Source organism: Eptatretus burgeri, chromosome 12, assembly GCF_056783735.1.
Source record: "Eptatretus burgeri isolate ZD-2024b chromosome 12, Ebu_testis_v1, whole genome shotgun sequence".
NCBI lineage: Eukaryota > Metazoa > Chordata > Myxini > Myxiniformes > Myxinidae > Eptatretus > Eptatretus burgeri.
In genome coordinates, this window is record NC_140972.1 from 69,686,220 (window position 1) to 69,702,977 (window position 16,758).

Below are 16,758 nucleotides of genomic sequence, written 5' to 3' on the forward strand. Positions count from 1 at the left end.
ATATTGTTGTGCATAATAAGTTTATAGTGGTGATTTATTCATTATTTTTTCTTCTTTACCCTTTAGACCTTTTCTGTTTGTTTAAATTATCGTTCTCTCACTACCCATTGGGGTTCAGATGGTGTTAGCTGCTTTATTGGGAGGGAGCGGGATATTGTAATCGTCCGGTTTGTTTGTCTGTCTGTCTGTCTGTCTGTCTGTCTGTCTGTTAGCAACTTTACGGCAAAACTGCTTTTGCAAACACTATCAAATTTAATCCACAGGTGGGCAATGAACCTTGGACGAACCCATTAACTTTTGGGTCCAATTGGATCAAAGGTCAAGGTCAAGGTCATGAAAAGATCAAAATTGTTTTTCGCTCATAACTTCGTCAAAAATGATCTGATTTACTTCAAACTAAGCTTACAGTAAACCTTATTCTATTTGTCACCTATAATCCTACCCATTCCTCTAGTGAAAAATGCATATTGGTGAAGATCGGTAGGGTCCGAACTTTTGGGGGTCATGGTAATCAGTCAAAATTACAAATTTTCCATTAAAACTAAAACATGGTTACGAAAATACAACTTTACGGGAAAACGGCTGGCTCAAACACTGTCAAATTGTATCCACAGGTGGGTAATGAATCTCGGACGACCCCATTAACCCTTTGGGTCCAATTAGGTCAAAGGTCAAGGTCAGGTCACAAAAAGGTCAAAATCGTTTTTCGCTCATAACTATGTCAAAAATGATCTGATTTACTTCAAACTAAGCTTATAGTGAACCTTATTCTATTTGTGACTTAAAATCCTAACAATCATATAGTGAAAATGCATATTTGTGAAGATCAGGGTTAAGGATGTATCAAATTTAAATTTGATCCCCAAAATAACTTTATGCCTTAAATGGGCGGGTTTTTGTTGTGCCTGGCACCACTTGATTTTATACAAGCAAATACCATCCGTCACTTCGCTGACGGTAATATTGAGGGGGGGGAGGAGGAAAAGAGTAGAAGAGGTAGATGAGGGAGTGTGAGGAGGCAGAGGGGGGAAGAGAGAGAAGGAAGCAGGAAGGAGGGGTGTAGGAGAGTGGAGGGAGGGGGGAGCAAGGAGGAAGGGAGAGTGTAGAGGGGTGAGGGAGCAAGGAGGGAAGGAGAGTGAAGAGGGGTGAAGGAGCGAGGAGGGAAGGAGAGTGAAGAGGGTGAGGGATCGAGGAGGAATAGTGAGGTGGGGTGGGGGATTGAGGAGGAGTGAGGGCTCGAGGAGGAGAAGTGAGGTGGGGTGGGGGATTGTGGAGGAGTGGGGGCTTGAGAAGGAGAAGTGAGGAGGAATGGGGGATCGAAGAGGGAGAGTAAGGAGGGGTGGGGGATCGTGGAGGGGGAGTGAGGAGGGGTGGGGATCGAGGAGGGAGAGAGGAGGGGTAGGGGATCGTGGAGGGAGAGTGAGGAGAATTGAGGATCAAGGAGGTAGAGTGAGGAGGGGTAGGGGATCGTGGAGGGAGAGTGAGGAGGGGTGGCAATCGAGGAGGGGTGGGGGATCGAGGAGGGAGAGAGAGGAGGGGTGGGGGATCGAGGAGGGAGAGTGAAGAGGTGTGGGGGACGAGGAGGGAGAGTGAGGAGGGGTGGGGGTCATGGAGGGAGAGTGAAGAGGTGTGGGGGATCGAGGAGGGAGAGTGAGGAGGGGTAGGGGATCGTGGAGGGAGTGTGAGGAGGGGTGGGGGGGTCGAGGAGGGGTAGGGGATTGTGGAGGGAGAGTGAGGAGGGGTGGGGGTAAGGGGGAGATATTGATAATGTTATGTTACACATGTTATGTGTATGTTATGTATTATGTGTTACACATGTTACGTTTTAATGAAAGATAATGTTATGTTACACACACACACACACACACACACACACACACACACACACACACACACACACACACACACACACACACACACACACACACACACACACACACACACACACACACACGTACTTGCGTCATAGATACATTCCTGGAAAACATTATTTCAACTGAATTTCAAAATCCCATTGATTTTAAAGATTTAAGTGGAAATGCATTCCTGAGAGAAAAAAAAATTGAGTGAAAATTTTACAAAATGGCTTCACTCACCATAATCCGTGATGTTAATCCTTTATTATTTCTTTTAATTTATTTTACTTTCCTAACTCCACGGATTCCCCACGGAGAAACCAGACGTGGCTGCTTTCACATTGATCTGGCTGGTTAATTTTTTTTTGCAATGAATGAAACGAGCCCATTGAAGGTGGTAAATTTTGGCACATTGCTAAATCTTTTGTTCACTCAATATAATTCTCCAAACAATAGAAAAAGATAAACAAGGACAAAGCTTTAGAAATGTCACATTCTCTTGTGTATGCATGGAGAAGGAGGGAACATAGCCTTCCTCGTTTAAAGTAAATAGGTACATCAGATTAGTTATTCGACTCGTTTATCATTAAATTATCAGATTTCACTCCAGATTAGTCCGGACGATATCCGATTCTCAAAGCCGAAATAATATTTCGATGATATACTCCAATTAGTCCGTGAGCGTAGATTGTGGAACATTGCATCATATAATGCATGAAATCGCTCCAAACTCCTAATTTCAAAAACGATAGCACTTAGAAAAGTGATGCACACAGCTACTCGTCGCTATGATGAACAGGCATTCAAGAATATGAGTAAGGAAAGTGAAAAAAAAAACTTTCTCACAAAGAAATCGTCACAACCTGTTCCAAGTCAAAGTGTGGTTGAGCAGGCCAAAAAACATGGCGGCTTCAGACCCCCAGAGGGTTGCCGAGGATCGCCTGATAAAGGATATAATTAAATAAGGGCGTTAATTATCTTCAAAAGAGATGTTTTAATTAACACAATTACCCAATTTTCACTCATGCACTTCCTTGGAGTTTTCTGAGTATGCATGTAAAGTTTCAAGCTGCAAGGTTTCATGGTTTTGGAGCTATGGAGGCCAGACACACACACACACACACACACACACACACACACACACACACACACACACACACACACACACACACACACACACACACACACACACACACACACACACACACACACACACACACACACACACACGTCACTGCGAGGGGGTAGAGCATCACCTGTCAAATGGGCAATCCATATTTATTGTCAGGTCAGACCGGATTAGATCTGTGACTTGCTATATGTATCATGTAAACCTGCACTAACTAGCCTATTCCATGGTCGGGTTGTCGGCGACTAAACCATCTCCCCCACCAAGTTTCCAGGTGAGGAGGGTGTATGGATATCAACAACCAGCAGGATTAAAAACAAAACCTGTCAAATGGCGGAGGAGCTCCTCGTGAGCCAACGGCCATCCATATATAGTGCCCAACTGTGTCTGCAGACGTCTTCCTGCAGTTGGGTCACTTTTTCAGGAGGTTGGTGGCACAATTTGCACTCCAGCCACCGTAAAACCATTCACTCCGCAAAACACAAGAAAAACACAAACAAAATTGAAAACCCATTCCGTGGGAGTACCTCCTGTACAGCTGTCCTTCGCAGGGCAGCTCACCGATTGAACGGATTGGGGCAAGCCTGCAGGACTCCCACTCTTTGATGATAGGAGGGAAACCATGGAGTAACTTTCCCGGGTCAGATTGCGGTAGTGTGTCGGGGTGGTGCTGAGGTTTCGTCCACCAGACGGCTGTTTCTTTGAGTTAACTTGAGGCGGTCCCTTCGGCTGGGTGTCGAGAATGTCTTGTCCCTAAAAGAGGATGATCACCTGTCTGTGTTATCATCTGAGCTCAAAACTCTGAAGTTTCAGCTCAAATCCAGGAGAATTGTCCAATCCCAACCTTGGCTGGATATTGGTAAGCTCCAGGATGAGAGGGTAGCTGAGGAGTTTGCAAACAGGCTGAGTGTGGATTTGGGTGGTCTCGGTGATTTGGGGAATCCTGAAGAGATGTGGAGTGCCTTCAAGACCACCATCCTTGATATTGCTGGTGGATGTCATGGAACTCACCATAGGGCGATGAAGAATTTTGTCTCTCAAGGGACACTGGATTCCACTGACCAGTCGCAGAGCCAGGCTTTATGGCAGAGCTGAGCTGTTCAGGAGTTGAGGTATAAAACTGTATGTGTGCTGAGGGTAGACAAGGAGGCCAATGTGCGAGGAATCTGTGATGGTAGATAGCATCACCTGTGGTCAAGTGATTCTCTTCCTGCTTACAGGGGAATTTTCACATTGCGTTCCTCCAAGCCCATTCCTCTGTGTACTGCAATTAGAACGGAGCGTGGTGGGCCCTTGACAGAGGAGTCCGAAGTGAAGGCCCACTGGGCTGGTGGATTTGAGCGGCTGTAACAAGCTGACCCACCAGATATTGAGTTGGATGTCAGGGGTGTAACTATCCTTATTTCTGACTCTCCAATCAACTGTGAACTACCTTCGTGTGTGGAAACACAGACTGAGGTGAACCACTTGATAGGCAGTAAAGCTCCTGTGATTTGTGGAATCGATGACAAACTTCTCAAGGCTGGTGGAAATGCTGTACTCGTGTTGTTCCATGCAGTTCTGTGCTCTGGAGCACAAACATCATCCCAACTGACTGAAAGAAGGGCCTTGTTGTCCCTCTCTGGAAAGGGAAAGGTGATCACCAGAATGCAACAGCTACTGAGAGGTGACGCTGCTCTCAGTGCCGGCCAAGATCTTTGCTCGGATAATTCTTAATACGTTTCGCCAGCATCTGCTTGAGCACCAGTGTCCAGAGCAGTCGGGCTTTCCACTAAAGAGGTCAATGATCGACCGTACTCTTGCTCTCCGGGACCTCACCGAATGCAGGTGAGAATTTCAGCCGAGGCTGCTGATAGACTATGTTGATCTCTACAAAGTGTTTAATTCAGTGAATTGGGATGCCCTGTGAGGATTGAATGTACTGAGAATTCTGTGAGGTGGGGTGGTTCCATCTCCAACTTATTTACAGTTGTTCCTGGAGTTCGTCAGGGGTGTGTTCTGGCCCCCATACTTTTCAGCACTTGTATGGAATGGATTCTGGGAGGGGGGGGATGTCGCAGAGATAAAGCTGCAGTGCATTGTTTGGGAATGGCAAGATCTCTGACCTTTATTTCGCAGATGATGCAGTCATCTTTGTGGAGACACTGAATATCCTTATGGGGGCCATTAAGGCGCTGATTGAGGAGTCAGTGCCACTGGGATTAGGGGTTTCCTGAATCAAAACTAAGATCCAGGCTTTCAATGATATCGTGGATGCTGCTATCTTGTTTATACATGTTTGTGGTGAGGATGTTGAGGTCACGGAGAGATTCACTTACCTTAGCAGTAATATTCATGTATCTGCATGGTGTGAGCCGAGATCAATATATATCTGGGTTGGGCCTGCGGAGTCATGTAGTCAGGCACTGTCAGTACCTTTGCAGGATGATGAAAGTCCTTGGTGCTTCCAGTCTTGTTCTATGGATGTGATACTTGGACTCTGACCAAGGATCTGAGATGGAGACTTAACTCCTCCTGTACCAGGTCTCTTCAGAGAATCCTTGGTTATCGCTGTTCAGACTTTCTGTCCAACAAGCGGTTGCTGAGAAAGACTCAGATGAGATTTATTACCTGTATAGTCCGTGAGCATCAGCTGTAGCTGCAGCTATATGGACATGTGACTCGTTTTCCTGACGCTGATCCTGTTCACCAGACTCTCTCAGTGAGGGAGCCTCGTGAGTGGAGGATGCTAACAGGCCGACCACATGTCTCGTGGTTGCAGCAGGTTGATTGGCATCTCAAGGAGATGGGGATGGGCCACTAATCTGCCTGGGGGGTAGCCAGACGGAGGCCCCTGGAGTACCGGCAGAAAGTGGACTTGGCAACGCGCTACTCCAGCGCATGCTCCCATCCCTGACCTGGGAAAGGAAACTTGAACTCAGGAGGCCCTTTTCACCAATCATGCCTGTTTTTACTGGCCACTGTCACTTTCATTTATCGACATTAATAAAGAGACTCGGTGTTGTCATGGTTAGATAATCTGCTCCAAGTCTGGCAGGTCATCCTTTCCAACCCTGGCCGACTCATACCGAAGACTTTTAAAAATTGGATGTGCTGCTTCCTTGCTTGATGCCTGGTATATAACCCCATAGACTGCAGACCAATACTCATATGTCAATGAACATTTCACAGGTTTTCATCCTGCGTGGATGTTTCTTTCAAGGGAACTCATATTATTATGAAGCTACAGCAACCACAAGTAGTTCTACAGCACGAGTCACAAGTTCTAGGATATGCTTTTAGCTGCTCATACAAGATTTGTTTATGCCATTTATTTATCGTTTTTTTTCAGATAATACAAGTAAATACATGAAAACAAGATGGCAGACACCAGTCCATTTACAATGGAAGAGAGGCTGGAAGCAGTGATGTGGTACCACAACAGGAGAAATGGAAAGAAGACGATGAAACAGGTAAAAGAAGACTTTGAGGAGCATTTTGGGAAACCAGCACCGTCAAAATCAAATCTTCTTCCTTGGGGTGGGGGGGGGGAGGCATTTCAGACTGGGAGTGTATTCTACAGCAAGTGCAGCAGATGACCAAAAATTTATTATAAAATCATAATTCGTGAAACATTATAAGCAGCCAAAACCATGCCCTCTGAATTATGATTGTCCATGAAGTTAAAAACTATTGGAATTGCCCTCAAATGAAACAAATTAAACTTACAAACTGTCACTTATTAGATGTGATCACGATTGAATGTTTATATTTCAACTTATGACGTGAAGAAAACATCTTGGTGAATTCCCCAGTAATTTCTGGGAAGACCATCAAGTCGTGCCTTTATCTTAGTGATTGTTTGTGAAACAAGTGATGCAAATCGGAGTTTCACAGTCGATCCAAAATTTTCATCAACATCAAACAGGTGTGAGTTGATTGACTTTCCTGTGGAAGAATGGTGCTGCGTAGATTCCAAATTTCTAATCAATGTTGCTGAGACGTCGTTGAATCGTGAAAATGAAATGGATATAAAGATATTGCCGGCACTGTGGCTGAATTCCAAATTTCTGCCCAAACCTCCAGAGGGCACTGCATCAGCGGCACCCCCAATCAATGATGCTACTCGCAGCCTTGTGTTGCATATGGAAGAAGAAGAAGAAGAATAAGAAGAAGAGGAAGAGGAAGACTTGGTGTTGGCTTAGTGGTTTGGGTAGTAGCTTGGGATCCTGAGGACCTGAGTTCAAGTCCTGGCTGCTGAATTAACACCAGGGGGTTGACTCAGCCTGTCATCCTTCTGAGGTCGGCAAAATGAGTACCAGTGTAGCAGCCAAAAAAGCTGCACACGAAGGGAAGGGGTATCAATGGATTGATTAAATCTGGTATTGGTGTGGCGCAGGCATGATGGGTGGAATGGCTTCCTCCTGTGGAAGAAGAAGAAAAAGAAGAAGAAAAGGAAAAGAAAAAGAAAAAGAAAAGAAGAAGAAAAAAAAGAATAAAAGAATAAGAGGAAGAAGAATAAAAAGAAGAAGAAAAAGAAAAAGAAGAAAAAGAAGAAGAAGAAAAGGAAGAAGAAAAAGCAGAAGCAGAAGAAGAAGAAGAAGAAGAAGAAAAAGCAGAAGCAGAAGAAGAAGAAGAAGAAGAAGAAGAAGAAGAAGAAGAAGAAAAAGAAGAAGAAAAAGAAATAAAAAGAAGAAGCATAATAATAATAATAATAATAATGAAATATGGCTTCCTACATGGAAATTACTGGGGAAAATCACTGCTGCATTTCTTGATTAATGGTAAATTTTCACATAATGTATAAGGAAGTGAAAATTTAGAAAAGTATCTTATCGCGCATTTCTCTATTTTGGAAAATGTTCCTTTTCCTTTAAGTTACAGTCCTGAAGCAATTGCAGAACCCTTCACTGTTATGAGTTAGGCAAACTCATCTTGTTCAAGACATTCATCAACAATTGCAAATCGAAAATGCTCCTCTGAAACCCAATTGGTTGTTGGTGAACACAGGACCTTTAATGAAACATTATGATTGTACAAGGATGTGTTTCACCAATATCTTCTCCACAAGCAAACGAGGGAAGATATTTTTCTGAATGTTCTAGGTCTGGCTTTCTCGGACTGGAGGGAGTGGTGAGGAGTCTTGTGTGGCATGCCAGGTAGCACCTTAGAAAAAGCTTTACAGGTAAGTTACTTACCTTTCAGAAGGAAGGTGAAAGTATCCCTCGTGGCTCATTTGTTCATACTCTGTTAAATGACATTCTGCTGTATTGCATCAATAGGTTTTTAAAATTTTATTTTCTGCCTGCGTTATGGTTAAATTGTTTCATGCCATCACACACACACTGGCAGGAAAACTAAAATGTCAGCTGGTGGTCCTGAGCACAAAATCCCTTTATGCTTTGCAAAGCCCATCATTCAACCCAACACATCTGTGCCTTTCTGAATAACTGTTGCTGAGACATCGTTGAATCCTGAAATTGAAATGGGTATCGAGAAAGGTATTGTTGTTGTTTTGTTTGGGGCTTCAATATATATCCGTGATAAAACTTATTTTTTATTATTATTATTTTTTTAGTTATACAATCGGAGAGATGAAAAGGTGGCATTTTTTTGTTTTTTATCGAGTTCAATGGAGACTTTGAAACATATAAATTTATAATCATCAATTGTGCCTCATTTAGTCCGTGCTATTGTGATAAATGTTTTCATCATCGATATGATTCGAACTCGACCTGAAATGGTGAAACAAAACCATTTGAGATTTCAAGAGACCTTAGCTTCTTATAAACTAATTTCTCAGAAAGGGCAGATTTAGGGGTGGGGGTTTCAGAGAATCCTGTGTTTCCCACTTCTGATAATAGCCTCCAAACACCCAAATTGCCAAGACAAAAACAGATGTTGTGTTTTGAATTTTTCATGTTTTGGAGTGAGAACTCTAAGATAACCAAGAAGTCTGATCCTTTCTCAAAAACAAACAAGAACTTAATCATTCTGATTTTGATGTACCATACTCTGCCACAGAGCATCCTTGCTGCCGAAGCAGTTTCTTGGAAAGGGGTGGTTTGCTGGGTGGTTTGCCATTCTCTTCCCAGCAATAGTTCGGTCAGTAATTTGGAATTTGGCCATGGTGTTCAGGGATAGCTCATCTACTCTTCACAAAGGACTTCAAGGTTCACCAACTAATACCGGCAGACGGGACACTCAGTTTAACATCCATCCAAGGGTGGACACACGTCGATGAATCGACCTGCCTGTGAAACACGAGGATGACAGTCTATAGCTGGGTCGGGATTCAAACCCAGACTAGTTAACTTAGAGACAAGTGGGCATACCTCCAAGCCATCTTTCCAGACCAACTTAATCATACAATCTATTCCAATAAATGGCAGTGTGTGTGTCTCCATAACTCAAAAACCATAAAATCTAGCAGCCTGAAACTTTGCGTGCACACGAAGGGAATTCCAAGGAAGTGCATGAGTGAAAATTGGGTGTTTGAGTGAATTAAAACACCCCTGTTGAAGACAATTAATGGCCTTACTTTTTTCCATGATCTACACTCACGAATTAATTAAAGTATACCATCAAAATATTATTTCGGTTTAGAGGATCAGATATCGGCCGTCCAGACATAACCAGCCCTAACAGTTTCGGTGAAACTAAATAAGTGTCGAAATCTGGAGTGAAATCTGATAATTTAATGAAATAACGAGTCTAATAACTAAGCCAATATACCTATTTACTTTAACCGAGCAAGGCTATGTTCCCTCCTTCTCCATAGATGCACAAGAAAATGTGAAATTTCCAAAGCATTAAATTTATCTTTTTCTATTGTTTGGAGAATTATATTGAGTGAACAATAGATTGAAGAATGTGCCAAAATTAACCAGCTTCATTGAGCTATATGATTTAATGCATTTACTGCTAGACCTCGCACCCTGTCCCCCAGAGGAACTGCTTATCCATAGCATTGCCAGATCTTTGCCTATATTTTCGGAGGTTTCTCGAGGTGCTCTCCAGGAAGTCAAAGCAAATCTGGTGCAAAAAACGGACATTTCAAAATAAAGTTATAATGTTTGTGCAGTCTGTGAACGCCGTACCACGTGACTCGTGCACAGACAAGCAGGCAACGTCGCAAATTATCTGCAATGTTTATTTCACAGGTGATTAAACTTTGCGATGTCTCGAGCGTTGTTCTGCCTTAAAGAGCAACTCCTTTGTGAATAAAGTCATTGTTTGAACGAATTTATTTTGTTTATTTCACTGCTGTGTGCATGGTGAAGACCAGCTTTAAAGTTAAAGGTATCCCATATGGTATGCAGCCACAGCTTGGCCAGCTGTTTCGAATCAACCATATATTTGGAGTGTTTGCTTGAGTGCTTGAGCCACTTGCCGAGCACCCTATAGTTGATAGCGGTACGACGCCACGCCATTCTGAATGAATCCTTCACTCACTGTGGGTGTTTTTGCCACACCACATCATTCAGAGTGAGTGGTCCATACCCCGTCAACCTGGGCGAGTGGTCCATGCCCCGTCAACCTGGGCGAGTGGTCCGTTCCCCGTAAACCTGGGCGAGTGGTCTGTGCTCCATCAACCTGGGCGAGTGGCCCATGCTCCGTCAACCTGGGCGAGTGGTTCGTGCTCCGTCAACCTGGGCGAGTGGTTCGTGCTCCATCAACCTGGGCGAGTGGTTCGTGCTCCATCAACCTGGGTGAGTGGTTCGTGCTCCATCAACCTGGGCGAGTGGTTCGTGCTCCATCAACCTGGGCGAGTGGTTCGTGCTCCGTCAACCTGGGCGAGTGGTTCGTGCTCCGTCAACCTGGGCGAGTGGTTCGTGCTCCGTCAACCTGGGTGAGTGGTTCGTGCTCCGTCAACCTGGGTGAGTGGTTTGTGCTCTGTCAACCTGGGCGAGTGGTTCGTGCTCAGTCAACCTGAGCGAGTGGTTCGTTTGCCGTGTTCACGTGTTTTCTAAAATACTGAGCCAAATTTTGTTTTCCACCTGTCACACGCAGCTGTTTATAAAGATTACTATTTGTGAACATATCCCTGAAATGTCCATATAAATGCAACGTTGTTTTTTGGTGAAAGATCCTCAAGGTTTTTGGTTTTTTGGATGTGGACACTACTTACTGTAGTCAGTAATCACAACGACTCCAACCTGACGATTCTCCAAAAATTGCCGATATCGGCCAAGCACTAGAGTGTGTTTGTGTGTGTGTGTGTGTGTGTGTGTGTGTGTTTGTGTGTGCTTGTGCGTGTGCATGTGTGCGTCCTTCATAACACCTAAACCATGAAACCCACCATGAAAAGCACAACATATTCTCTCTGCAAACTCCCCGATCCCCACCACACTCTCTGTCCCATCTTTGCTCTTCCTCCTCCCAATACAGTACAGCACCCTCCTCCCACACTTACCTCTCTCTCACTCTCCCCTCAACTCTCTCTGTCTCTGGACATATCCAGACGGTGGTTATGTCTGGACTGTGCTTGTCTCCAGATGTGCCTGAGCGGTGTTTGTCTCCGGACAGCTTGGCTCTGGATGTGTCGGGGCAGGCGTTTGTCTCTGGACGGCTTTGCTGCGGATGCAGTCGGCAGTATTTGTCTCTGGGCCGTATTTATCCTATGACCGGTAGACAATGGATTTCAGATGTTATTTTGTTTCCATCTTCACTGTTATTCTATGCAGAATCATTTTGATGAGACAAAATGAATCTTACTTGAGGCTTCACTGCATGTCTGCCTTCCCCTCTTCTCACATCACAATCTTTCCTTCCCCCACTCCTCCTCGCTCCCATCTCTCTCTCCCCTCTCTCTTTTCCCCCCTCATTTTCTCCCCCCCTTTATTTAGTATTTTGTTCACGGTACAATCCCTTGATGAAAATTTGAGAAGACAAGGAGAGCTACAATTTTGTGCCGAGCTTTGTGACCGTACCTTTGGTTTGAATTTCCTCATCTCGTTGAAAACTGTCGGGTGTTATTTGTCTTCACAAAGCTCGTTCACAAAGATCTGAAACACTGTTACATGTGAGAAGAAATGAGTGAGTGCACAATCTCTAGAAGGTCGTAGATTCAGATGGTTTGTTATGATTGTATCAAGAAATGGATTTTACCCACAACGATCTCATTCCAGCATTTATTCTGCAATACTTGTACCTTGGAACAAGCTGTACGAGATGAACTATTCCTATGCTGAAGTACGCATCTCTGCTGGAAGTTGATTCCTTTAAACGATTAAATGTGATGAAGAATGTGATGCTTTAAAAATGAAATTATTTATTTTGTACAGTTTAATTAATATCAGCAACAGTCCTTGCACATAGACATCCGAGCAACAGATTACGGACTGGATTTTCATTTGCGAGAATGTTGGCTGACACTTCAAGCTCAAGGATTAACAGGCGATAGTTATTGGGATGGGTATCGCATGGGGATGATGAAAGTCTCTCTGGGTTTTGTTATTTCTGCCGCTGCTCTATTCATGCTGTTGATGCTCAGTCAGTGATATCACATCTCACCCTCGGGAAGTTGGGCCCAGAGATTTTTCTCAAGCAGCAATGATTTGTGAAGGATCGGAAGAGATGAGAGCAAGGAAGGGGAATGGAGGAATTATTTTGTTATTTTTGCTTGTTGCTTTGTTTTTAATTTCTATTGTTGATTCTTCAAATGCAACGTTTTATTCTTTCCATATAGCTGTATTATCATGGCCTTCATTTTTCTTTCAAGGTATTTGTTTATGAGGAATTATTAATAATTGAATTATGTTAAATAAAGAATATATATATATATATATATATATATATATATATATATATATATATATATATATATATATATATATATCCATACAAACACACACACATGCAGGTAGTGGACCAAAAAATGGAAACACCAATGTGACGTCAATTAATAGGGTGTAAGACCACCATGTGTGGCTAGTACAGCCTGTATGTGTCATGGCATAGGGTCCACCAGCATCTGGAATTATGCAGGACGGATGCCGTACCATTCTTCAACAAGAAAGTCAATCAACACACTTGGGTGATGAAGGTGAAAAACGCTGTCTCAGGCATCATTCCAGTATATCCAATAAATTATTGATTTGGTTAGGATCTGGTGACTGAGAAAGCCATGACATCAGGATAACATCAGTGTCATGCTCATCACACCATTGGGCGACCACACGCGCACTGTGGATGTGGGCATTGTCATCCTCAAAGACACCCCTCCTAGCACGAAAGAGATGCTGCAACATGGGGTGAAGATATCTCACTACGATTGGGCCTCGAGACAGGTCCACCTGTCTCTTCTTTATTCCCCTCAAGAGGGATCTTAGGGGTTGGAAGTAGGCAGGTAGGATAGGTTAGCCAGACAAAGACAGTAATGGGGTTCAGCACAATCAATTATAAAAAAATAAAAATAAAAAATCATAAAATAATATAAAATTTAAAAGGGGAAGTCTAAATTTTTTTGTTGCAAACTAAGGGTGTGGGTTTGGACAGAGACAGGCAAAGGCGATAGGTTGGGGGGAGACAGTAGGGTAGGTCCGAGCCCGTTTTCGGAGTGGCCGGCACTACCGCACTCCCTCCACAGAACCTCACGGACCAGACCAGAGGCCGGCCAGCTTCATATGCCGGCCTGTTGTGCTGCATCTGCTGGTCCGTGTTTGCCATGCCTTGACCCCATGCCTGCTTGCCCTTGTTTGCATTGCCCCTGTGTCACCATCTCAACCATGTGCATCAGGACCATCTTTTCAGTGTGTTTGCAAGGACTGCCCTGCTGGCAGCCACACACGAGGACTACATTTAAGCAGCCCGTGCGTTCATTTGTGTTTTGCATCCAGTCCATCTCCATCCATTCTGCTGTGCCAGAGATTCCATTCAAGCCACAAACTGTTGACTTTGTTGTGCCTTCCTTCCACAGATAATAGGTCCTGGGCCATGGCTAGTGTAAATATTAGAAATTGTAAATAAGTTTTTAACCCACCTGTGTGTCTGTCTAGCGCCGGCAATTTATTTAAGTTGTCTGAGTGAGTCTGATAGTTTAGTTACGCAGCGCACTCGGTTATTTATTTTTGGTATACGTATAAAAATGTCGCACTCAGGGATCCGTAGGTAAAACGTACTAGGGGAAAAACCTACACCTGCAATTTACGAAAACTTTTACCTACACCTGGCACACAGAAATGTATGACTCGGGACGAGTCTATAGAAAGGGGGCGGGGTGGGGGGGGTAGGGTACGAATCTGGAAGCCATCGCCCACAACAGCCAGAGTCCCCGTCGATCAGTTATCTCTGTAAGTATGTGTTTATAGTTAGGGTCCCATTCTTCTGTCTAACGGGTTAATTTCATATGTGCGCCGCGGATTTCTTTTTTGGTCAGGGTTTTTTTTACAACAACAACAGCGGCACCGTCGCCTCGCTCCACCAACGCCATTATGCACGTAGTCTTCGGTGAGGAGGTAGGCGGAGCTACAATCGCCTCAGATCGGGACTCCACGCAGAAGGGTGGGAGTTTCCCCGCCTACCGTGGGCCTGTCCAATGAGGGACGGAAAGCAAATCGCGCGACGCAACCGTCCAATCAGGAGGCGAGTGGCCAGGGAAGAAATCCCTCCCACCTCACGAGAGAAACGAATAACGGTTGGGGCGATGATGCTGTCTGGGTCTGCCTCGCCTGGTGTCGTCTGATCCGCCTGGAAGCTTTTTCGGCCTTGATCGCCTTTCGCCTCGTCTGCCTTCGTGCTGGCTGGCGTCCGTCGCTCTATCCCTCGTCTCTGGTGCTTGGTGCTGTGTTGAGGCGGTGGGTTTGAGTCCCGTCGAGTCAGCTCGACCAGACCGCACAAGGCGGACAGGTGCAAGTGCAGACTCTTTCCCTCAGCTCGCCTTTCCTCCCGAGCTGAAGGACCAAATAAAGGCCATGGCCACAATTTCTTTTGGGTGTGTGTGTGTTTGTGTGTGTGTGTGTGTGTGTGTGTGTGTGTGTGTGTGTGTGTGTGTGTGTGTGTGTGTGTGTCTGTGGGCCCAGTCTATAAATAGCAATTGTTTAAGTGCCTTGTACATTACTTGCATTCCTTCTTGATAGTCGGTTTAACTCTGCTTCTTTTGTGCTCCCCTGCCCCCTTTATAAATAAACCCCGATTGTTCAATGTACATTGACCCAGCACGGTGCGGGTATGAGAAATAGTCAGGCCGTCTGTGCCGTAAGTTGTCATTGGGACCGGCGCGGCTCTGGTAACTCTGCTCGGTTACGCCAGATCCGAGTCGGTACATGCGACTCTGTTCGGACAGAGTTGGCCGAGGGTGTGGTTTCCCCGGTAGCTAGATGGCGTGAGTATTTAGGTAAATTGGAATAGACAAGTGGACCTTAGCTCACGCCGTCAAAATATTGGTGACCACAGTCCGTCAAGGGATCAGTCGACTCCGGAGTTATCCGGGGTGACGACCTTTTAATTCCGGTGTTTGGTGGGAGACGGCCCGACTGCTCCATCTGGCGGTCGATCTTGCCACCAACCCCCGGCCCACAACAATATATCGTTTTGGCCCTATCTCTCATTGGTGAAGAATCATTTTAAAAAATTCTCAGATCTGGATCTACATTCGGATCTTCACCAAAATTTACCGTTGCCATCCTTGGCTGTTCACCTACACACACACAAAAAAAATTCAAAATGATTGCTTGAAAGCTGTGACCAAAAATCGTGTGACAAACAGCCAAACAAATAGACAGACAGACAAACGTACTTGGCAAAAAAAAAACAATTTTTTTGGCCAAGTAACAAGAAAACAAACAAACAAGAAAATGGAGTGAAAACTGAGTACTCCCTTCCTTCGACACCTGGCGATGACATCATGTATCGTCTGCATCTGGAATTGGGAAGGTGCGGTGTACAACAAGGACAGGATAATTGACACAAGTGGGGAGCAGGAAAAATTGGGGTGGGGGGGGGGAGAAGGGAATGTAACGATTTTAATGGCACGGGGAGAAATGAGGGTTAAGCAATTTGTATAGCAATGAGATCAGAGAAAGAGAAAAGAGACACAGAGCAAACGTAACTACCACTACCACTAACTATCCTTATCTACCACTAACACAGTACATGGGCCCAAGCATTCACAAATGCTGTTCAACGCTGAGGGAGAGAAGTGGGAAGAAAGACTGTGAAAAGATGGCTCCTTGCTCGTGATGACAGTTCACGAGTTAATAATCAAAGGGGCAAAAGTGCCAAGAACCAGCAGCAGGACCTCCGCAGAGCGAGTGACGTTGTGGTCCAATGAGAGAATAGAGAGAGCGTGTCCGACCCCGAAGAAAGAAAGGATGTCCAGCGCCCGTCGAAAAAGAACAGAACAAACGACGTCGTGCCTCAGGGAACAAAGTGTCTGGCACCTGTCGACGTCGTACCTCAGGGAACAGTGTCCAGTGCCTGTTGAAAGAGGGAGCGCAAACGACCATTGAAAGAGAGTAAATGCTTCGGGGTTCGCTCTTTTGTAAGGGTGGCCTGGAAGCTTCGAGAATGTGTGCGTCATTCGGTGAGGCCTGCGTGCAGATTGGCGTTCCCCCTCCCGAGCCCCGGCCATTCACGTTTCTGTGGCGAGTCCTCTAAGTCAGGACTTCCGGCTGTCATAAGAGTTGGATCTCACTTTCCATCGCTTAAGGCGAGCGAGCATTCGGCTGGTCTGAGGAGCGCAGCACCAAAGGCATGCAAGAACGATGATGGGGAGAAACGAAGGGAGCCAATTCCTCTCAGGTCAATGCTGACCAAACATCGCCCGGGCACGTGATCACCATCACGCAGGCT

General features: G+C 45.0%; 1 protein-coding gene and 1 long non-coding RNA gene across 2 annotated transcripts in view; one reads left to right on the forward strand and one right to left on the reverse strand.

Moving 5' to 3' along the window:
• The window catches only part of LOC147015874 (uncharacterized), a 56,890-nt gene extending 54,628 nt beyond the window's left edge, over window positions 1–2,262 (reverse strand). The window contains exon 1 of the long non-coding RNA XR_015049894.1: window positions 2,097–2,262. This is a non-coding gene — a long non-coding RNA (uncharacterized LOC147015874). The remainder of the gene's footprint in view (window positions 1–2,096) is intronic.
• A 4,082-nt stretch (window positions 2,263–6,344) lies between these two features.
• Window positions 6,345–16,758, forward strand: part of LOC147015875 (uncharacterized) — a 55,697-nt gene continuing 45,283 nt past the window's right edge. The window contains exons 1-2 of the mRNA XM_085849133.1: window positions 6,345–6,437; window positions 7,467–7,562. Coding sequence (XP_085705259.1) covers window positions 6,345–6,437; window positions 7,467–7,562 — 189 coding nt within the window. The remainder of the gene's footprint in view (window positions 6,438–7,466; window positions 7,563–16,758) is intronic.